Here is a 23,637-nt window from a genome sequence, read left to right as displayed (position 1 = left end):
GGTTTTCTTTAAATAGGTTTTAGGAACTCCTAAGAAAAATCAATCGATCAATAAAATTTTAAAGAAAATTATAATTTTCATGGGTTTTGGACTTTTTAATTTTGATCTAATTGATTGAGGTTTTAAGGTCTTTAGATTATTTGATTTTTTATTAATAGAATTATATTAAGACTATATAAATTATATATAAAAAAATCCACATTTATAAAACAAGTAAAATTTTTAATTTTCTTTAATTAGTTTTTAAAAAAATTAAATTAAAAACATCTTATTTTTCGTTAATTTTGCACAATTTTTCCTTAGTCAAAATTAATAAAAGACGAATTTTCAAAATTTATTTTTTTAATTCCTTGTAAATTTTCTGTTTGTAAATTTGCGATTTTTTCCTTTGAAACAAAAAGCAGTTTGTATCATTAAAAAGTCAATAAACTATTGATCATTGATTGATTTATAAGTTTCTAATAATCAAATTTTTATAGAACAGTAATATTATGAATTAAAATTCGACTAATAATAAAAATTTTATTTTTTTCGATACATTTAAGATCTAAAAGGATTTGGACATTCTGTATTGCATAAGAAAGAAATTAGATAGTTTTGTCCTTGTCCTATTAATCAATTTTGAAAGAAAAGAAAATAGGAAAAAGCCCTATTGCAATAGCTTCATCTCTTACAATTATTTATTTTTTAGCATCTGATGATGTCAAACTATAAACATATTAGATTTTATCGACACTTGGTTATCCTGGAATATTAATAGCGGTATATTCTGAATTAATTCAACACCATTTTCAGCTTTTTTACAATGCTGTCAGGATAAGAAGAAAAAACATGAGTAAGAGAGCTTACCTTTATTTAACTGGGTATGAATAGTACATTTTCGTGCTATGCAGCAACAAAAGCAAACTTTTGAAAAAATAAAAAAATTTGTTGACAGTTATATGAATTAATAGCCTAAGAAGAATAATACTGAAAAAAAGCTGAATAAGGTGAATCGACAAATCCAAAATTTCATTTCAGGTCAGAATTTCTTTTTCAGAACTAAATTTTTTAATTTTATACATTTGTAATTTAAAAGCTTTAAGCAAAAATTTTAAGTTAATTTTATAAATTAAGAATTATAATGTAATTTTTGTATGAGAAATTCCTATTTAGGAATTTAAACAAGCAAAATTTAAAATTTAAAAAAATATATTATTATTAAGAAAAATCTTTATTATTATTAAGCAAAATTTGTGGTTTTTGTAATAATTTGCCTACATTTTTAATTTTTTTTTTACTTAAGTTAATTAATTCAATAGCATTTTAATTATAAAATATTATAATTTAGAATTATTTTTCTAGTATTTGTAATTTTCAATCAATTTAAAAAAATATTAGAAAAGATCTAATTATAAAATCTTGTTCTCCCACAGTTGCTTAAATATTTCTTAGCATCTGAGCATCTTTCATTTTTACATATTAACTTTCGTCAAAACAAAATATAACTAGAATACTATTAACATCATCTTCTAGATTGGGTCAATTAGGATTCATTTTACTCAAATGTATCAACAATATACCATGAAAATTCCGAATTTTATCTTGTCAAAGGAATATTGAAATTTAAACTTAAGGTTAATTAATAGTATATTACCGATCTTCAACTGAACTAAAAGCAATAATTTTCTTTGACAATAATTGTTACCTGTATAAAAATAGGGCTGTTCATAAAACATAATCCCATCCTAAGGCAAAAACATTAGAAAAAATTAAAAATAAAATAAACATTAATTTTGTTGACGGAGTTTACAGCTTGAACTTTAGAGGAAGAAATCGTTCATGTTAAAAGTCTGAAATACAAGTTATTCCATTCAAATTGCAAGAAGATAAACGAATATAGTCATATAAGTTTAGCTGAAGTAATAATAAGCCTTATTTATTTATTAGTGTCTTTATTAGTCATACAAACACCAGAACAGTAATTGAATGTAGGAGTGCTTACTGGATCAATATAATTAAGGTACAAGGAAACTGAATAAAAAGATTAAAAGATTGCTAGCTTATACATAAATATTTTAAAAAAAAGATCAAACTATTATACAATAAAACTAACATAAAACACGCATGATTTTCAATGTATAAAAAGGAAAAATAGGTTAGAATCGACAAATTTGTTTTGTCACTTAAATTATATTTTTAACCATGTTTAATTAGGCGACTGAATAAAAATTATACTTAAGCCTTCCAAGTTGTCCAAATGAATTTTTTGATATTTTAGCTACCAAGGAAATAACGAGGGAGTTTTTACTCACCTTTATTGCATGAATTTATATGAAAGAGCAAACAATCAATAAGACTTCAGATTAGATTAGAAAAATTGTATGTATCTTGGAACATAAATAATTGAAATCTTTAAGCAAAACCTTTAAAATATTAGATTTTTTATTAATAGAATTATACAACGAAATTTCCAATTTTCCCTAATAAGCATTTAAAAAAATATTATTTAAAAAAAATTCTAATTAAAATTTACATTTTTATTTATTTTTTTAATCTACAAACAATTTAACTAATTTTTTTACAATAATAATCAAAAGAATTTTACTCATTAAATTTTTTATTTATTTTACAAATTCTTTCTAAAATCAAATTCAGTAAAGACGAGTTTAAAAAAATTAATTTTTTGTTATTTTGAATTTTCCTTTTATTAATTTACTTTTGAACAAGAAAAATGTTGGTGTCATTAAAAATTAGTAGGCTATCAAACACTGAAAATTCATTAATTTTTAGAGAAACAAATTAGATTGTTTTGTCCTTATCATATTAATCAAATTTAAAAGAAAATAATAAAAAAAAGTGTGATTGTGATAGCTCCATCTAATTATTTTATAATGCTTATTTATTTTTAAGCATCTGAGGATGCCAATATAGAATACCGAAATTTTCATATTTACTTATTAACTTTTGTCGACATAAGATAAGATTCAATTAAGATGCGTTATAATTAAATGTATCAAAAATATACCTTGAAAATAATGGATTTTAATTCGTCAGAGGAATATTGAGACTATTTGTTCCAAATAAATAGAACTTATAGGTTCGTAAATGACAGATATTTTAACTGGGTAGAAATTTTAATATTCGCACTGCTTAAGTACGTCAACAAAAGTCAAACTTTCGATACCAATAATATGAATAACTAGATTACTAACTTAGGGATGAAAAGAAAAAAATACTTGCAACTAAGATGAATTATCAAATTTGGCATTTTTGTTTTACCACATTAAAAATATTCTTGTTCATATTTAATTAAGCGATTAAACGACTAAGTTGACTGAATGAATGAATTTTTTGCTAGCCTAAGCGTCGAGAAAAAGTAACGAAAGCATTATTACTCATTTAATTGCAAGAATTATTATGAGAAATGGAAATTTCATTTAAGTAAGCAACTTTTTCCCCGATAGATTTTATATGAATTGATTTTAATTTAATTGTTGTTTAGTCGTTGAAAATGCAAAAGAATCACCTTTTGGCCCATTCGTATTGTAAAAAAATTGTTATAAAATAGCATTTTCTGTTTGTAGTCGGAATACAGTAAAAATGTAGAATGTGTAAAGAAATTCCTCTTTAGTTATTATTATTATTATTATAAGTTCACAGCAATTTAAGAAGCTACGTACGTGTTTTAAAATGTTCAATAACGTTTACCTCTCCTTGTTTAGTAATTATACGATTTTTATGAGTTAATTACACTTAAATATTTATTTTTAATCTATTAAAAAGGCCCGGACTATAATATGCTCTTACAGCATTCCCACTACCGTCTGGTACCGAGAGTATCCAAAGAGTAGTACGAATTCTTATGTTCGAAAATTAAATGAGCCTTAAATAAGTTTAGCATCAAGTTAATTATTTTAGTTTCTTTATATTTTTGTAAATATATTTAGTTGAATTATTGACTTTCTTTTAAAAATAAAAGGGTACATATAAATATATGTTTATTTCAGGTTGCGAGAGGCAAGGATAAATAAATTATTCAAATGGCTGATTCTCACATCATTAAAAAGCAGCCAAAAACGCCAAAACTATAATATGTTTCTATAGTATTTCCACTATTATCTGGTACCGAGAATATCTAAAAAATAGTACGAGTTCTCATGTTGAAAAACTAAATCAGCATTAAGTGTATTCGTTAAGTTATTTTAATTTATTAGTATTTTTGTAAATATATTCGGTTGTTTTATTGAGTTTCTTTGATAATAATAAAATAACATATAATTATGTGGTTGATAGAGACAAGGGTAAAAAAATTATTTAAATTGCTGAAAACCAACCATATTTTGATTTACAAGGTATCTCAAGAAATTAGTTTTATGTTAATTGTCTCAAATACTGTACGTCAATTTTTACTTGTATTTAATAATATGCTCCCTGTTATGTCAAGAATATTCTACGATTATATTCTTTTCCACTCAGAACATTTCTGGGATATCCTTTAAAAATCCTATGATGTGTTATTAAAAACAATACATTCCTGGAATGTCTTATCTAACGATTTACGAAATATCTAAATAATGATCATTAAAAAGTACTTAAAAAGTACTAGTAAAATTTTATTGGATCTTCTGGAAATGCCAAAAAAGTTGAATGTTCAAAAACTGTTTATTTCTAATTGTGTCACAATATATATACTAAAGAGAGAGTTCCAACACAAATGAAATAGCGTTAAAAATAGACAAATAAAATAGTCATTCAAACCATAATATGGTTCCAATTCTATTAAAAGCTGATTCACCTTGGTTTTAAAGAATTTTTTATCTGAAATGGGCTACCACTATTGATTGGTAAATTATTAAATAAGTGAAGACACACATAATACGCACTCTTTCCTGTTAAGACAATGTATTGGTTGGTTAACATTTACTGTTCTTATGTTATATATATGGAACATTCTTAATTCAAAATATTCTTTGTGATTTAAAAAGAAAATTACGGATTCCATTTTACAAAGTGCATATACTGTTATAATGCCTTGATTACTAAAAACCCCTTTACAAGATTCGAGATATTTAGGAAACTTAGTGTTTTTTACCATGTTCACTTCGTCATTAGGAACAAGCAAGCTAGTGGGTTTCTGTATTATTAATAACTATGTTGGTATTTTCTTTATTCAAGATGAGTTTACTTTCTGTGAACCTGCTATTTACCTTTCTCAATAAAGTCTCTTCTTTTCTTACAACCTTTTTGAAGTTTTCCTCCCTACTGTTAAGACTTTTGAGAAACTTGGTAGTATGCTTATTGGTCTGTAGTTTCAAGTGAGTGTAGATCGGTTTTTTTTATAAATGGTATAATTCAATTGATCTATAAAAATGGTGCCTCGTAGTCAATGAGATTAATTCATTAAAAAAATTCTATTTTGAAATATTTTGAAATTATTTATTTGGCAGCATTAAAAATGTTTTTATTGAAATATTCGAAGAGTCCTAAAAAGGTTTTAGACTCAGAAAGGGACGGAGGACCTCAATGGTGCAAAATCTCCTTTCTTAATAAATGCATCACTTTTAGTTATAATATTAACAATTTATCCAATTTCATGCCAGAAAGTTGCTATGAATATACGAAAAAAACTAAGTTCACCATTTTAATATACAGAATAAAACATTTTTTAAAATATCCTTACCTTCAAATTTAATTGCGTTAATCCAAACTCAAGTGTCAAAAAAAAAACGGTTAGAAAAGAAAAAAGAAACCAAAACACTACGAATCGAATGCGACCGCCACCGCGTGGCCGGATTCCCGGATTTCCAGGTCCGGACGCGTCACGCTTAAAATTTCACGGTTCCGGGGCAACCTCAACTCAAGGGTGGCTTACGTAACAATTAAGGGATGAAAAAAAGACAGGGCAGCAGCAGGAGCGGCACCTGTTGTTGTTGCGCGTTGTTGATGTTACGTCCGTGACTGAGACCAGGTGAGGAACAGGCAACACTACCAAGGGTCATTGGCACCACGGTCCGTCGTCGACCATCTAACGGGTCCTCCTTGGTTAGCGGTACAAGACCAGTTAGCTCATAGCAGGACTGTGTGTATGTATGCGACGACCGGCAGGGCCGTTACGTCACATCAACGGGTACAGCAGTAAAGAGCCGTTGGAATCATCATCATCATCATCAACAATCACATCATACTTTTCTGATTCTTCTGGTTTTTCTTTTATTTTATCTTCTTCTTTTTGATGGAGGGTTGAATTTTGCTTTATATTCTCTTAAAAACTATAGAGAATATAGACTACAAGAATATTCTATAAATAGAAGAAATTAGAGCAACAAAGTTATTACAAAGAATGATCTCCACCATAAGAAAGAGGTTCATTTATATTCTTTTCTTTCTCCTTCTTTATGCTTGAAATTGCGTTTCTTTGATATCATCCCCTCACCCCCAGAGCCTCTATATCATTTTTTTTAAATCGGAATAAGGATCCTTGTAAAACCTTGAATTAAAGGTAATTTTATTCTCTACATAGCCCTCTTTTAATTTATCAATTCATTCTCAAAAAATATGAATAATATGGATACAAAAAAAAACATTTTATTAGATGTTGAAAATGATCTCCGTTAATCTCCATACAAAAATACGATTGTTGTTTAAAACTTCTACGTTATTAACTGACATTCGTTAACAATTTTATTACGTATTATAAGGTCTTCAAGAGAGTCAGGCTTTATGGCAAAGACTTTTAGATGACCCTATAAAAAAATCCAAAGAGGTAAAATCGGGAAATCGAGCAGGCCATTCTACGGTACCTCTTCAGCCAATCCATCGTCCTGGAAATACGTTGTTCAAAAAATGACGAACGAAAACAGCATAAAAAACACCACTTCATTTTCTAGTAGGTTATTATATTGTTCAAGTAACTTAGTCATTCTGGGATTGATGGCGTCCTGCAGAAGGTCCAACTTATTTTCAGCATGAAGATTTATAATAATAAAAAAAGGTCCCTCAATATAATCTCCCAGGATACTAGCTCATACACTAAGTTTTTAAGGTCGCTGCGTATGTGTTTCTCAAACTAAATAAGAAATAGTGACGCTCCAGTATCGACAGTGTGTCTATTGACTTCACCATGTAAATGAAAGGAGGATTCATGCGAGAAACAGACATTGTACAACACTAAAGTACTCACAAATTTGTACACGTCAATCAAAATGATCTTCATTCACTTCATATACTAGTTTGATTTTGTAGGCCTGATATTAGTGCAATTTTAAAATTTTGTGAACGGTACATTTAGACACTGTTTTGTACTGGCCCTATTTTTTAAAACTTCCTTATCAAATATATTACGTAAGGATGACTTACCCTTTTATCCAGATGATTACCATTAAAAGCACGTGCTGCTGCTCGAGCAGGCTTATTTTATTAATAATGAAGACCTACTAACTCAATTCCTTCCTGCAGTGTCTAAACCATTGTTATCAATACCACCAGGACTAGATTAACACGTTGACTGCCGTAATCAGACCCTCCGGCAAACTTTTTTTTTCTTTTATTCTAGAAGACTCATTAATATTTTATTTTACAAAAAAAAATGTAATTAGAAACTTTTTGGTAATTTTTTTATGAGACTCTTCGAATGGTCATGCGGCCTCAACACATAAAACTTAAATCAATGGCCGTGTGTAACAAATGTTGCGTCTCACATAAATATTTACAATATTTTTATGGTTTATTTAAATTTACAAATAAATATTTACTTTATTATGCCTGAGCCTGTCATTTAGTGAATCAGAGTCATACGTAGCATCCGAATTAAGCATCCTTTTTCCTTCAAATGCACAAGTTCTATATAAAACACAAGTTCTAAATAAAACTTTATAAGCTGTGCATCGAAAAGGGATATACTTACAGTATGTTGATTTATTGTGGGCAAGATCGGGTACAGGGCCAATCTTCATCACAAAAAGTAGTACTCATTCTTGCAAATGACTTACTTGACAAAGGACGTATTATTTTTACAGATAACTATTATACAAGTGTGGTTTTGGCATATGCTCTACTTGCCAGGAAGACTCACTTAGTTGGTTAGCTCACTCTTCGATCAAATTAAACAATTAATCCTAAGCAAATTGTTAACAAAAATCTCAGGAAGGCTCAAATCACAAAAATCAAGCAGGAGATCGTAAACAGTCTCTTAGGTATATGATATTGAGCAATCCAGGCAAAATGTTGCTTTGGAAGAGCGTCAACCTTAGAACATTGAAAGCCTTTTAACTTTCTAAGGCGTCAACATTCCTTGGAAGATGTTGGTAACAGACGTCGATGTGTCATTTGTTATCAAAAGCTTTAAAGAGAATCTGGATGCTTTTGTCAGGTAGATAACTGTACCAAATAATTTATAATGTTTGAATTTGGATGTTTTTGTTAAATTTTTAGCTTTTTTGCTTTTATGCTGTATTTTAATGAAAATTTTTTTATTTTCTATACATTTTTATAAATGACTTATTTTTGAAACCATGAAGATCCACTTTCAAATCTCAAATTCAAAAACCAAAACTAGTGTCAGACAGTTACGGCCGCGCTCTTTCAGTTCCATATTACTTATATAAGTCTGAGACGCCGATCAAGGCTCACACGGCTATAGTACACAATTACTTCTGAGACACCACAGATATGTCACACGTAAAATTACTTTTCAGTCAAGGTATCACTCGACTCCTGTTCCTATTAAAAAAAAATGGACTTAAGGGCTCTGGAGAGTGACGTCAGAAAAATGCATTTTCTGTCAATAAATCTGCCACTCAACATTAAATTTGACGTATTCGGTCGTTTTTGATTAAACAATGTATTTTTCAAGATTTTCAGGGTGGACTATTTTTCTCTCGGACACCCTGTATATAGAAGGCATCGAAGCAACAAAGTTATTATACAGAATGACCTCTACCACAAGAAAGAAGTCATTTAATAGTTATCATCAAAATCACATTGTGCTTTGTGATTTTATTTGTTTCTTTTTATTTTATTTTTTCTCTTTCTTCTTCATGTTTTTTTTTCTTCCTTCTTTATTTTGTCGTGGCTTATGATCTCTTTTGTCTTTAAAGTTGAAGAAGTAGTTTTTAATTCATGCAGTGGACTTAATAGATCAATGGGTAATTAAACATACTTCGGTCACCCTCCACTAAATTTATTTAAAATATTAATCCTACATGTTTCGGACATATACTATGTCCATCATCAGGAATAAAAAAAGAGGATGACCGAAGTATCTTTATTTACCCATTGATCTTTTGTTTTTCTTTTTCTCGATCTTCTCGTTAGTAGAGAGTTGCATTTTGCTTATCCCCTGAAAAAAACTTTTCTGTAATCTGGCCTAGGGTTGCCCTTTGCATTAGAACCATTGTTGATCTATTGTACTTCCCCTGTGCCAATATATCCAATATATTCGTGAACAGGCACAGAGCTTTCATTAGATGTGAGCATATCCTCTTCACTTAGCGTATATATAATTATGTAGAATCCAGTATCTCCTATGGCCAAGTGGTCCACAATTTGCAATCAAGTGTTCAATCGACTTCTCTTTCCATCTCGACAGATACTGACTTGATGGCTATGTTAACGAAGTATCTGGCAAACTTTTCCCAAAATTAAACCCCTTTGGCTGCGTAATGATTGTACATCGGCTATGAGGCTTTCCAGATTTTTTACCTAGACGTCAATCGTTGCCTCTTTTCTTTGTAAAATTAAACTAACATAATTGATTGCTGTGAGAATCTTGAACCCTATCACATTTGTAAGGAACATTATTTTGAACATCATGGTTTTTGTTTCATGAGAATAGTCTTAGGAGTTTCTTGGATATTGGAATTTGAAGTAGGTGGTCACAGTAAAGGTCAGATTTTGCTCTTGGACCCTATTGTATAAAAAGACCAATATTTCTAAAATGTTTGCTTGGACAACTTTAAACCTTACATAAAATTATTTGTGAGCAACCCTAATAAATATTATGAATTTTGTTTCATGAAAATATTTAAATTTGAATTCGAGATTAAGAACTTTGAAATGAGGGCTCACTTAAAGACTCTCATTTTGGACCCTTTTAAATAAAAAGTTCAATATATCTCAAATTTCCTTTCAGATTATTTTGAACCTTAAACAAGGTTCATGAGGAACATTCTTTCTCTTCTAAATATCACGCTTTTTGTTTCATGAGAATATTCACGTTAAATTTCGAGACACATTCGAATTTACTTATATATTTAATAATGCTATCGACAGCGCGCTTAGTTTCTGCGGTAAGATTAACAACTGTCACTTTTGTAAGAGCTTTCTTCAGTCCCGGTAGATTTTTAGTAAAAGCTCTGACAGCACTAATCTGAAGAGACCATCTAGTCTCTAATAAGCAGTGATGCGCTCTCCCAGCGTCGAATCACAGGAAATTTTTTAAGTAAACCAACCCATTGCTGTTATTCCAATATCACGTCATCCTGGACCATGATGTCAGTTCTGCTCATAAAGGAAACTTTTATTGAACCTTAAACATAGGGTGAGTCTATATATCTCAGTCTTTCTGCTCAGTTTTTCCGCACTATACGAGAGCCCCATATGGTATGGTGGACCTCACCATCTGGATATCTATCCAATAGGTCATTTTGTACCTCAGACAACGAAAGACCAAGTAGTTGTCTTGCCATCCAAAGGTTCCTTGTGACCTTGCCCAGTACTGATTCAAGGTGCGATTCCCATGTGAGTTTTGTATTGAAGGTGATACCCAGATATTTCACCCTTCCCTCTCCCTAAGAACGAGCTCACGACGCCACTTATCCAAAGACTGGAAATATTTATCACCTTTTTCCTGGTAAATGGTGTGCCATAGGCGTCTTCGTCGGGTTTAAAGAGTCCCTCTCCAAACTTCATCATTCGCATATCGTATTCAGAGCATCTTGCATCCGTCCCTGCCTGGTTCCCCCTGATTAGTTCAGAGATCTGCATAACCAATGCTCTTTTCGGTTAAGAAGGCTGACCAGGTCATCCACCAATACAGACTATAGAAGGAGAGATAGTACCCCGCCCTGTAGGCATCCCTTAACTGCACTTACACTGGAATCCTTAGATCCAATTGCACTGAGATCCTTTTTTTCCACTACATCCAATTTAGGCTCTAATCGACCTTTGGTTTAGCATACAGCAGACCCACCTTACTATCGCCGGAACAACTCCTCTATTAGAAAGTGCTGTTCTTATTTCGAGGAAGTCCACATTATCGATGGCGTCCTCAATATCCATAAATGCACCCAGGGCTATTTCCTTGGATTTTGTGTAATTCCGAAATAGTTAAGTTGCCCTTCTGATTGCGAATTAAAGTCAATGCAATGGACTCATGGAGAGTACCTCTATATGTGCTGGTCCGATAATTTCTCAATTGCCTTCAACATAATAGAGGATAGACTGATTGGCTTGTAGGACTCAACTATAGGTATAAATATGAACTCTACCGCCCTCCAAATTCTCGAAACATATCCCAATGTTAGACTTGATCAGATGTCCATCTTCTCGTAAAGGATACGATAACCTCTTGACAACAATGCCGGAAGGATGCCACCTGCCCCCGGTGACCTAAAAGGTTTATACCAATCTAAAAGAATTCACAGACTACACTTTTTCAATGGTCACCACCTTGTTGACGTCTTGTTTCGTCACCTTAGATGAACATATGCCACTTAAATGTCAGTTCCAAGAAGAAGCTCTAATATTCTATTAAAAGTATCATTCGCCTCTCTCAGTGTGCCTATTCCTATCCATTCATGCCCCTTTTTAAAAGGTCATTGTGCAGCCTAGCTGTGGCTGGGATGTCCTTAAGATCCTCTCAGAAAAGCTTCCCTGATTTCCCTTTGGAGTTTCTTAACTTCTTCTTATTAATGGTTAGGGCTTCTCTGTATCCTTTCCAATTTCCAGTTCTTTTGAATCTGCTAAATATCAATCTTACCTTGCTGAACAGTTTCTTAACATTTCTGTTCTACCGCTTCATGGAGGATTTTATCTTGACAGAACAATTGTCTTGAAATGAGGTTATGATCATATAAATCGTATAAAAAATGTGTTTTTGGCGATTCTAGACTTCAGATATTGCCCTGTGATTTCTGTAGAATGATTGAGTTTCCACTGATTCCCTCGCTTCCTCACTTCAAAAATGGTGTGTTTATGATCCGAGATGTAGTCCTGTTCCTGTTATGAGAGAGTCAGATCAAGAACCTCTTCCCTACTGGCATTGCAAAACATTGGATTATTTCCCCTATTTGCAATCCTAGTGTTAGTAAGTTTTAGATATTCTAGGAGTGACTCACCTCTTTTATTTGAGTCCTTGCTTCCCCATACTCTATTTTGGCCATTAGCATCATAACCAATGTTCAGGATCTTTTTATGGAACTTCTAAAAAGTTCCATCAGTTCCTTGACGTTTAGAAATGATGCTTTATCTGTGTCATCCAAAAATTATGTTGAGGCAACAATGACCTCTTTCCTGCTTGCGGTTAAATTTAACTCGACTAGCAGTGTCTACACTATCTCTCACAAAGTCTCACAATCTATATATTCTGCTAGTTTCGGCCGATGTAGCCTTAGGATAATGAAGATTTGGCTGGACACACTTAACTCGGTTGGCTTTAATTTGAAAGGACTGTAACAAAAGAACCAATGTAACAGATCTCAGATCTTGTTGCTTATCTCCAGCGCAGGCGAGTTTGGGAAGTATTCAGAGATTGATTTGAGATGATGATGGGATCTATGAGCTTGCATGAATCTTGGAGTCCTCTATGGCATTCCGCGAAATTCCCTCTCATAATATTTACCTTCACCCATTCAGGTGACTTGCTATTTTTATAATGCAAGACTAGGTATTCTGAGAGGTATCCTCTTTGAGTAGGTATGCCAGCTATGGTTTTTTACCTGCTCCACTGAGTTTCTTTGGAATCTCTTCATTATTTGTTTTACTGGTTGTCTGTTACTGTTTAACTCCTGCCTCAGTTTCAGTTAAGGAATTTCCTGCCTCTTTATTTTTTTTAAAGTTTGTGCCTTTTCATTTTTTTTAGTCTTTTTCTTGTTTTTATTTTTCGTTTGTTTGTTTTCAATTTTTGTTCTCATGATTGAATGAGAAAAGACGGTCAAATTTGACAAAACCCCGATAGCGCAATCAGGCATTGCACCTCTATAAAATGTTGATAAAACCATCTAAAGAACATTAAGTTTTTGTACGTACATATTATTTTTATACAGGGTAGCGAACTGTATCAATGACACAGAACACAAAAATAAATGGGGGATGCATGTAAATCAATTGAGAAACTCTCAAACTGAGATATTCTCATGACAGATCTGTTTTTTGCTTGCTAATAGAAGCTGCTCCATCCATTCAAATATTAAAAGACAATGCTTGTAATTAGAGAAACTATGACAGAAAAACACACTTTGCAGAAAATCTAGACCGTAATTTAGAAATGATAATAGAGATGATCTGTGATCCTGATCGTTCAAGAAATATATCGAAAAAGTTCCTGGAATCTTATATTGCCTTATTAGTGTCTATGAATAACTTCTCAATTAAACTTTAGCAGAGCAAAGACAACTAAAATGAAGAATGTGCCGCTAATGGAACACTCCGATAACTGCACTAATCTGCCAAGTTTACGCAGTCAACGCCGAATTTATCGAGCATAACATTGAATTAGCGAAGCATTCAACATTTCAATGGCATTCTGTTCAATGTATATATAGAAACCCGCATATTTCCGCGGCCTTTTTGCACGATTCCGACGATGTCGATGGTGCTTTTTTCATCGTGCCGAAGAACCGTTGCCGAAGAGAATTCACGGGACTCGGTCGCGTCTCAGAAACGATTTAAGATGAATCCCATGTTGCATTTCATCGGAATCGACCGATGATGAACTACTTCGAAGATATACAGAGTGTTAACGTACAATTTTATGGCGATGCAAGAGATGATTGAAGAATGGAATGCAGTAGAATAACAGACATTAACTCGATTTTTAATGTATACACCCATCTCAGTCCTTTTGAAATACCAGATGACCTACCAGAGTCCAAGCCTAGTATGTAGCACAGTTTGAAAGAACTGCTACTGCTGATATACTCGTGAAACCAAAAAGGGTAGACAACTCTTCATCTTATCCTTGGGTGTCGATTATCTTTACACCAAGTGGTACCGAGCAGAGAAGGAGAAATTTATCTGCTACAGTCGTTATCTGCTGGTGAGGGTGCCTTCTGCAGAACCCTTCACTTCTTCAGATCAGTCACTTATTTGATAGAGACAATCTGAGGATTCGAGAGCTTTTGACCTTCTGTGCTATCAATGAAGAATGAAATGCTTCAGTTTGATGGAAAAGGAGAGCTTATTCTTGAAAATGGAAATATTTTAAAAATAAAACTACGCACTCTTAGAACTAAAAATATAATAACTTTATTAAGATATACATATACTGTTAACGAAAAAAGAATTCCTATATAATTATTATTGGAACAAAACCTAATAGGCTCTTATTTTTGGAGGAATAGAAGGGCATTCCTTTTCATCCAAAGTACAGTCGTTTACTGCCCTGTACGTTAAACAGACCTAAAACCACCACTTATTAACCTCGTCCAGCTCATTAAGAAAAACCTAACTTACCTCTCCAGTATCAACATCCATCCAACTCAAAGTGTGTTTCCTCCAGTGCTCCTCAAATGGCTTTTTCATTTGCCCCCTGATCGGTCTCGCGTAATCGTACTCGTCAATTCGCTTCTTAAAGTCGTCTCGGGCATGCGCGCCTCTGGACTCCTTCCTCGCCTCCATCGCGATAATCGTCTGAACGGCATTTATAAAAATATTCTTCAGCTCGATATACTCGACCAAGTTCGTATTCCAAATAAGACCGTTATCCTGTATTTGGACGTTGTCGATCTGCTTATAAAGATCGGTGACTTTGCACACTCCCTTCTCCAAGGTTTCCTGGGTCCTAAAGACTCCCGCGTATTGTTGCATTGCTTTCTGGAGTAACAACCTCAGCTGTCCCACAGAGTACTTGCCTTTACTGTAACGCATTTTATCAAAATTTTGTAACGTTTCCATCCCCAAAGAATTATCGGTTTGTACTCTTGCCCCAGGGCATTCTTCTTCAGTAATACAATCCGCTATAGATTTTCCAAATACAACTATTTCCAAAAGGGAATTGGCTCCTAACCTAAAATAATTTACATTAAAAAGAAGTGAATTAACGTCAAAGGAGCCGCACCGGTTAGCCCCATGTACGCCACAAGAACAGCATTCTCCACCAGCATACAATCCCTTGATAATACAGTCCTGACCTGGCCCCACTTGGGTTATGACTTGTCCTTTGTAATTACAAGGAATGCCTCCCATGGTATAATGGACCGTTGGAAGGACTGGAATTGGTTCCTTTAGGATGTCCACACCCGCGAACGTGTATGCGGATTGTCTTATTCCAGGCAATTGTTTTAGGATGGTTTCTTTAGGTAGATGGTGTAGTTGCAGATTAATATATTCTTTGGTTGGACCACAGCCTAAAGAGTTTTTAAAGCAAGCTGTAGATCATTAGTTGGAGTGTCAATGTCAGCGCGATTAATATTAGTATCAGTGGAGTGAGTACTATTTGAGTCAATATCAATCAGTCAAGCATTTCAGGAACCGATATGATCGGGTATATCATCACAATATGAAGATTTTTTTCAATCGTTTGAAAAACTACTCAATAACTACAAAATGGCTAAATTTACAAGAATCAGTGAATTTAAATGACGGTTCTATCAACTCTCATATGACAGTAAATTTAATAAAATAATTACATGCGCTTTCACTATATTTAGATTATTGTTAAGCCTGTAATATATACAACATTTATTTAGTCCTTTTTATGAAATCAATAGATTGAAGAAAATCTTTAACAGATTTCATTAATTTCTTCGGAAATATGCAGAATATTGGAAACTGTTAAAAAAGATTTTAATAACCATAAAATTAGGCACGTTCTCAATAGTCATCCTCGAATTTGAGACACCCCGTATTTATCAAAAAAAAAACTTCTAAATCGTTTCAATAGAAACTACAATACTGACCTCTTCCTTCCATAATCTCAATTGTCTCAGCCCTGGAAACGACATCTCTTGAAGCCAAATCCTTGGCCTTTGGCGCGTGTTTTTCCATAAAGCGTTCCCCCTTGGAATTGACCAAATAGCCACCCTCACCTCTGGCACCCTCCGTAATCAAAACGCCTACACCATAAACTCCCGTGGGATGAAACTGGATAAATTCCAAATCTTGAAGAGGTAGCCCCGCTCTGGTGACCATAGCAGTACCGTCACCAGTGTTAGTATGCGCAGCCGTACAAGAGAAATAAGCCCGCTCATAACCTCCTGTTGTGAGTATCGTGCTTTTCGCCCAAAATTTGTGCATACAACCGTCATCTAAGCTCCTAAAGAAAAATTTCCAATATTGATTCAACAATTTATAAGTGAGGTCTTACCATGCAAGGACTCCTCTGCACTCATCGTCTGCCATAAGCAAGTCCAAGACGTAGTACTCGACGAAGAATTCCACTTTATGCTTGCAGGCTTGTCCGTAGAGGGTGTGCAGGATGTAGTGGCCGGTGGCGTCTGCGGCTGCGCAAGTTCTATGGGCCTGACCACCCTCTCCGAACCTTAGAGTTTGCCCACCGAAGGCCCTTTGATATATCCGACCATCTTTTAGTCTTGAGAAGGGCATTCCCCAGTTTTCTAGTTCTTGAACGCGGAAGGGAGCTTCTCTGGTCATATAGTGGATCGCGTCTTGGTCGCCTAGCCAGTCTGAGCCTGGAAAAATCCAAGAAGTCATTGTTTAGTGACCCTTTTGTTATTTTGAGGTGTAGAAAGAAAAGAAGGCATTGCAAGAGGGACATTGAGGCTGGCAAAAGATGTTAAACGATTTAAGGATTTATGAGAAATATTGGTTAGAATCTTAACTTCATCTCAAGCTATAGCATACATATTCTCGAATACTGTAAGTCTTGGCACTAGGACCGTAGGGTCATTTACCCAATGTGATAGTTGATACATCAAGAATTGCAGCGGAGTGGCTCCATTGTTGCCATTTAATGGACAATCAGCTGAGCTTTTAAAGACCTTTTTCATATACTACGGTTGTCTAAAGTTTCATGCAAAAATAAGGTGTCTGAGTTCACTACCTGTCATCCAATGATTTAAATCGATTTTCGAATTTTTCATACAATATATATTTTTCTTAATCCACTGAATAATTTTTTAATGTCTTGTATTTTGTAACAGCTAAAAAATTTTGTCTTTAAAATTTTATTTTATATTGCTTAGGAAGAATATATACTTTAAGACTAATCAACAAATTCTTCAGAATAAAATATTCCTAACTAAAAAGTTAATGACAAAAAAGCCACTTGGCAACGCAGAAAACCTCGTATGTTTACAACGCAAGTATCCAATGTTGCCATTTCGTGTCTTTTTTCTAGACAGTTTGCATGTGTGTGAAGCTAGTGTCCGATCAATATACAGCAACTAAAATCGAAAACGCAGCATATATCGTTTGCCAGCAACCTATTTATAGTCCGCGCCCGCTGTTATTTATTCGATATAATGCCCATATCTCCTATAATATAATTCCCAAGAAATTTTAATAATTTTTTGTAGCTATGAACAATGAATAACTACATCGATTTATGGTGGTAACAAACTGGTTATAATTTGGCAAATGTTTCAATTATTCGAACGAGTAAACGCCGCAAAAATAATGTGTGTGAAGCTAGTGTCCTGTCAATATCTAGGTCCTGAGAACGCAGTATATATCGGTTGATGTATTTATAGTCCGCGTCTGCTGATTTTTAATAGATATAATGCATGTATCTGCTGGAATTCCCAAGGAGTTTTAGTAAACTTTTGTCCAGATATCTGATATCAGATAATGAATAACTAAAACGGTTTTTTTTTTGAAGATTAATTAAAAAGACGAATGTTATATAAATGAAAAAGACTTTCAAAACTCCCGATTTTGGGAGTATTGAACAAAATGACTGTTGCGAATACAGAACAATGTCTTTAATAATTCACGCACTCAATGTATTTTTGAAAGTAATACATGATCGCATTAATAAAAAAAAGAAGAAGAAATATATGTATAACAGCCAATTTGGGTTCAGAAACAGTCTAGTTACCATAGCTGGTGTTGTTTGCACTAATTGTGTTAGACAGAGGGGTCTTGTTATATGTATGCATGTCTCTTACGCTGTCTTAAAAGCCTTCGATAAGGTGGGACACAAAAGACTAATCAAATTTCTTAGAAAAAAAATTAAGATTTTCAGGTGACACAGTGATTATGGCAAGACCCGCTGAAGACCTTCAAAGACTATTAAAAAAATATAATAAAAGGAGTATGGATTAAAAATAAATATAAAAAAAGACTAAAAGTATGGTAATAACAAGAAGCCAAACATACATTTACTAGATTGACAACTAGAAAGAGTTCGAAAGTACAAACCCCTGGTCATCTGGATTACAGACAATAATAATCAAAATACAGAAATGAGAACTAGAATAGAAACAACAAGAAATCGTTTGTAAAACGGAAAACAATCCTCTGTTTCAGATACTTCACAACAGAACTAAGAGTGAGAACATTAACGTTCTATGTGTTTTCAATACTCTATTAAGAACTGGATAAATGGACACTTAATCAAAAACACATAAACAAACTGCAGATGACTAAAATGTGATGCTATTAAAGGAAGCTCAGGATATAATGGACAGAAAAAAAAAGAAACATGAAAATACTTCGAGAAATGCTTAAAGAATATAAAGTAATTAACACTATAAAAGCAGAAAGGTAACAATATCTGGGACATATTGTAATAAGAGAATAGCGGTGTGAGGTGCTTAGACCAAACTGTGCAAGGAAAGATAAAGGGAAAAGAAGCATTGGTAGAAGGAGAAATTTCATGATTGATTAATTTAAGGGATTGATTTAACTGTGCTCAATAGAACATCATAGTGGCGGCAAATAAAGTAAGACTAGAAATGATTATCGGGAGATGACACCCAAAGAAAAAGTTGACATGGAAATAAAGTGACATTCACATGCGGTATAATTACCATGACCTACCTTTCCCAACATGATGCAATATTGGCAACAAGGCAAGTAGAAGGAAGTAAAAAAGGCTTTATTAAAATTAAAAAAGCTACTGAAAAAGGTTAATTGTTTACCTTTGACTGTGTCATAATGATGCCAAACCCAGTAGTCGTCCTCGTAGTTACTAAGGGCGGCATTCATACCGCCCTGGGCGGCCACCGTATGTGATCTAGTAGGGAAGAGTTTCGTGAGGCAAGCAGTTCTGAAACCGTTCATGACCAGGCCAAAGGAGGCACGGAGGCCGGTGCCTCCAGCCCCTACGATTACGCAGTCGTACTCGTGGTTTATTATGGGGTATTTTTGGGAAATCTAGAATAACATAATCAAAGTTATAAAGCAAATAAAAACATGTATTTGACATGAATTGGACAGTTTTATTTTATTATTAATCGAGGTCTGAAAGTTCAAAATGTTTATGTCAAAAACATGTAGAAGATACGTAAATATATTGTCAAAGCCTCAATTTCGAATTCGAAGCTTAAATTATATTAATTTTCTGTTTCTGTTTTATCACCATCATCATTAAGTGCTATATTAGGTTCCCCTCACAATGGGTATTACTTGGGCAAGTTTTTCTCGATTTCGAACCAATCGGAACAGTTCCTATGCACTGCGTGTACTGATCCATTTATGAATGTTTCTCAGCCAGGCATCTCGCTTTCTTCCTACTTTTCTAGGTCCTTCGACTTTTCCCATCATAATCAGTTCTAGGATTCTGTATCGTTCTCCTCTGAATACATTGCGAAGGTATCAGATTTTCCAGCACTTAACCGTATTTAGTAGCATACGTGTTTCTTCAGCCCTGTTTAGTACCATTTGGTTCGTCTGCATAGCTGTCCAGGGTATTCTCAATATACGCCGCTGTAATCATATCTTGAACGCATCTTAACCGATTAACTCTAGCAGCTTTAATTATCCAGATTGCTACCCTATAAAACAACAGATGTATGATTTTATCATTCTCTGCAATAATTTTAGGTTCAAATTTTGGAATATTGTTTACGTGTATCTAAACTGTACACCTTACTTCTCTATCTGCATTTAGATGTTCGGTGTTATAACATCCAAGGTACTTCAAATGAGTTACTCTGTTTATATTTTTCGTATCAATCTTAAGTGCAGCATTAGGATGTGGTTGTCGACTGAAGACTATGCATTTGGTCTTGTTGATATTTATGTTGAGCCCCATTTGTTGTCCTTCTGCGTTTACACAGTTTAGTTATTGCTAGTCTTTGAATTTGTTACTTAGGATGACAGTGTCGTCGGTATAACGTATCGTTCATATATATTCTTCATTCATGTATACTCCCATTTTTTATTCTTGAGTAGCCGGTTTAAAGATTTCGTGTGAATATATGTCCAAACGTACTGGTGATAGTAAGCAGCTCTGTCTGACTCCTCGTCGAATTTAGCTTTCTTCTTTAAGCTTTCCGTTTAGTCCTAGAAAGCAGCAGTTCTGTCTTAAGTATAAATTTTCGATAATTCAAACATCTCTGCTATTCACTTATATCTTCGTTAGGATGTTTATAAGATTTATATGTTGTACTCTGTAGGAGACGTTCGCGTAATCAACGAAACACACTAAAACGTCTTTGTCTCTTACTGTTTAAAAAATCTAAAATGTCTCAAAAGCACTTAAAAGATGCTTAATTTTAATTTTGTTCATAAATTCAAAATAGGCATCCTAAAATTGAAAGTCTCTACAAAATGTTCACTTTTAATTTTTTCATGCTAAAAAAATTAAAAAATGTTATATCCAACATCCTTTTTAGTTTTCAGAATCTAAATTTGTTACCTTAAGGTCCTTGATAAATTTTAGTTTATTTATTTATATTTTGATAAATTGCAATTTTGCAGTTTAAAAAAAACACATTTCTTATCTTAAAAGCCTCTAAAAATTGCGTAATTTTAATTTTTCTCGGTTCTAAAAAGCGTTTAAGAAACATTTCAATTTGATGTATTCAGTTTTCAGAAGCCGAAGTTTGTATCTTAAAAGCAACTGAAAGAAACTCAATTTTGCTTACCAAGCGCATATAAGTGTTTTTATCAGTTACTTAAAAGGCTTAAAATATACTTAAAAGTGACTCTTCCAGTTTCAGAAACCCATATTTTTTCACTTAATTTTCCATCAAATTTAATGCAATAAACTACTTACGTCTCCTCCACCTTTAATGCACCTGACACTCTTTCGCTGTAAACCATAATTCCTTCGAAAGATTCTAGAAACTGTCGAAGTAGTCTTATAAAAAACATTCGTAAATTTATTCATTTTTTCAGATTTGGTATTTTGTATGAATGATTTATGACGTTTGTGTGACTTTTTGTCAAAAGGTTACGATCTTAAGGTAAAGTGTTATTAAGAAAGCAACAAATGATGGTACAGGTAAATTAAATGTTTTAGCGAAATAGTTTTTGTAGAAGATTTAGATAATTGAAAAAGTAAATGAAAATTAGCTTCAATCAGGCTGTAAGCTGAATTATTAAGGCATGATCGATTTTGTAAATTTTTATTTAATTATGTCTTGTTTCGCAGCAATAATTTGTACTTAATTTAAAAGATGTTTCGTTGTGTTTTTAAATGTATTCTTTTAAATATTTTATTAATTTCTTTCATGCAGTTGGATTTCTTTTCTTTGAAACAAAAAAATATAGTGTAAACTAAAAAAACAATTTTTAACGTTATCGGATGTTTCTTCTTTTTAGCTCCAATTTCATTTTCAAATAAATTTATTTTAATTGTTAAATATTTTTTTATGCTCTTACTTTGTACCAATTTCAAATAGTTGATATATTTTTAAATTTTTAATATTTCTTGATAAAATTTAATTCACAGTAGAAACAGAAAAAACAAACAAAATGAAGTGGGAACTAAGTGGAGGAGAGAAATCGATCGATTTTTTGGCTCTTACTGGGTTTTTTATAGAAACATTGTTATTTTAAATATTCTTCTAAGCATTTAAGAGAAATGGTTGAAAGACTAAGAAAAAATAAAAAATATAATCAATGATAAAAAAATATTTAAATTTTAATATAAGTATACTAGCAATTGTATCACGAAAGTGACTGCCTGGAAAGAAGAAAATTCTTCTATTAAATTAATGACTAATTGAAATCTTCTTTTTGTATCTTTATTAGAAAGTTTGATAATCGTTGTTTCGGCCTCAAATTGAAAATTACTTTTTCTACTCTAGGCACTTCTCTTTTTATTTCCAAAAGTTTTGAACATTTTTTATTTATTCCAGGCTCTTAAATTATTCTTTATTTTATGAAGTTAAACAATTTTTTTAGTAAAAGATTATTTTCTTCTTCCAGGCAGTTTGTTATATTTTAAGAAATTTTAAAATCCTTTTTTGATTCCAGGCAGCTGTGTTTTATTCCAAAAAACATAAATATTTTAATTTTTTTCAGGTTTTTGAATTATTTTTTATTAAGACAAGTAAAAAAATATATTTTTTTATTCCAGGCAGTTTAAATGAATTTTCTTATTTTAGACAGTTATTTTTATTCCAAGAAGTTGAAATTTCGTTTTTTAACTCCAGGCAGTTGTTTTTTATGCCAAAAAGTTTTTAATATTTTTTTATTATTTTAGGCTATTGAAAATTTTTTTTTTAATTCAAAGCACTTATTTTATTACAAAAACTTTTGAAATTTTTTTATTTATTTCACAGTGTTGATTTTTTTTTATTCCATGAAGTTGAAAATTTATTTTTTTTAGTCTAGGCAGTTGAAAATTATTTTCTTATTCCAGACAGTGATTTGTTGATTTGTATTCTAAAAAGTTTAAAATTCCTTTTTTATTCCAGGCAGTTGTTTTTATATTGCATTGCATGCACATTTTTTATTTAGTTTATTCAGGCTGTTGAATTATTTTTATTCCATACAGCTGAAGTTATTTTTTTTATTCCAGACAGTTAAAAATTATTTGTTTATTCCAGGAAGTTGGATTTATTCCAAGAAAAAGTCAATTCAACAATTGTCAGAAAGAAAACTTCGAGTCAGGAATAGTGAAAGTTTAAGTGTAGATTACACGTGTTTCGGTCAACTCATGGGCATCATCAGTTCAATAAATATATGTTAAAATACATATATTATTTATACACCCCATTAAAACTGCAACCAAAATAGGTTATTAAAATATAAAAAATTTAAATATAATAAATGAAACATTAAAACGGCTACATTATCTAAATTAATCTCACATAAGCAGTTAATTTTTTTTATTGCAAGGAATTCAGAAATTATTTTCTTATTCCAGTTGAAAATTATTAACTTGCATTAAAACGATTTTTATTTACAGATACAAGTGTAAAATTATAAAACACAAAGTCAATGGTCCCAGCCCATGTGGGTTAATCAAAGATCACACGTGTTTCGTCCAGAAAGAGTCATCAGCAGATCGTTGAGCCTTATTGGAATATTTTTTTCTTTAAAGCAATAATATGATTATTTTTAATAGTCAAAAAGAAAAGA

At 32.4% G+C, this 23,637-nt stretch overlaps 2 protein-coding genes across 3 annotated transcripts in view; both read right to left on the bottom strand.

Annotated features, from left to right (window-relative positions):
* The window catches only part of LOC126742916 (probable nuclear hormone receptor HR3), a 221,565-nt gene extending 215,646 nt beyond the window's left edge, over window positions 1-5,919 (bottom strand). Inside the window, exon 1 of the mRNA XM_050449786.1 lies at window positions 5,663-5,919. The gene's annotated coding sequence lies outside the window, so the exon portion shown is untranslated. The remainder of the gene's footprint in view (window positions 1-5,662) is intronic.
* An 8,501-nt stretch (window positions 5,920-14,420) lies between these two features.
* The window catches only part of LOC126743385 (succinate dehydrogenase [ubiquinone] flavoprotein subunit, mitochondrial-like), an 87,040-nt gene continuing 77,823 nt past the window's right edge, over window positions 14,421-23,637 (bottom strand). The window contains exons 1-7 of one of the 2 annotated variants that reach the window (XM_050450445.1): window positions 21,323-21,497; window positions 19,242-19,476; window positions 16,505-16,829; window positions 16,098-16,453; window positions 15,257-15,545; window positions 14,653-15,205; window positions 14,421-14,598 (exon numbers count right to left, since the gene is read on the bottom strand). In XM_050450445.1, coding sequence (XP_050306402.1) covers window positions 14,512-14,598; window positions 14,653-15,205; window positions 15,257-15,545; window positions 16,098-16,453; window positions 16,505-16,829; window positions 19,242-19,476; window positions 21,323-21,436 — 1,959 coding nt within the window. In that variant the 5' untranslated portion in view covers window positions 21,437-21,497 and the 3' untranslated portion in view covers window positions 14,421-14,511. Of the gene's footprint in view, window positions 14,599-14,652; window positions 15,206-15,256; window positions 15,546-16,097; window positions 16,454-16,504; window positions 16,830-19,241; window positions 19,477-21,322; window positions 21,498-23,637 lie in introns of those variants that run through there. The other variant, XM_050450446.1, reaches the window with a different exon arrangement.

Source organism: Anthonomus grandis, chromosome 12 (assembly GCF_022605725.1).
Source record: "Anthonomus grandis grandis chromosome 12, icAntGran1.3, whole genome shotgun sequence".
NCBI lineage: Eukaryota > Metazoa > Arthropoda > Insecta > Coleoptera > Curculionidae > Anthonomus > Anthonomus grandis.
This window is presented reverse-complemented; position numbering and strand designations above follow the sequence as displayed.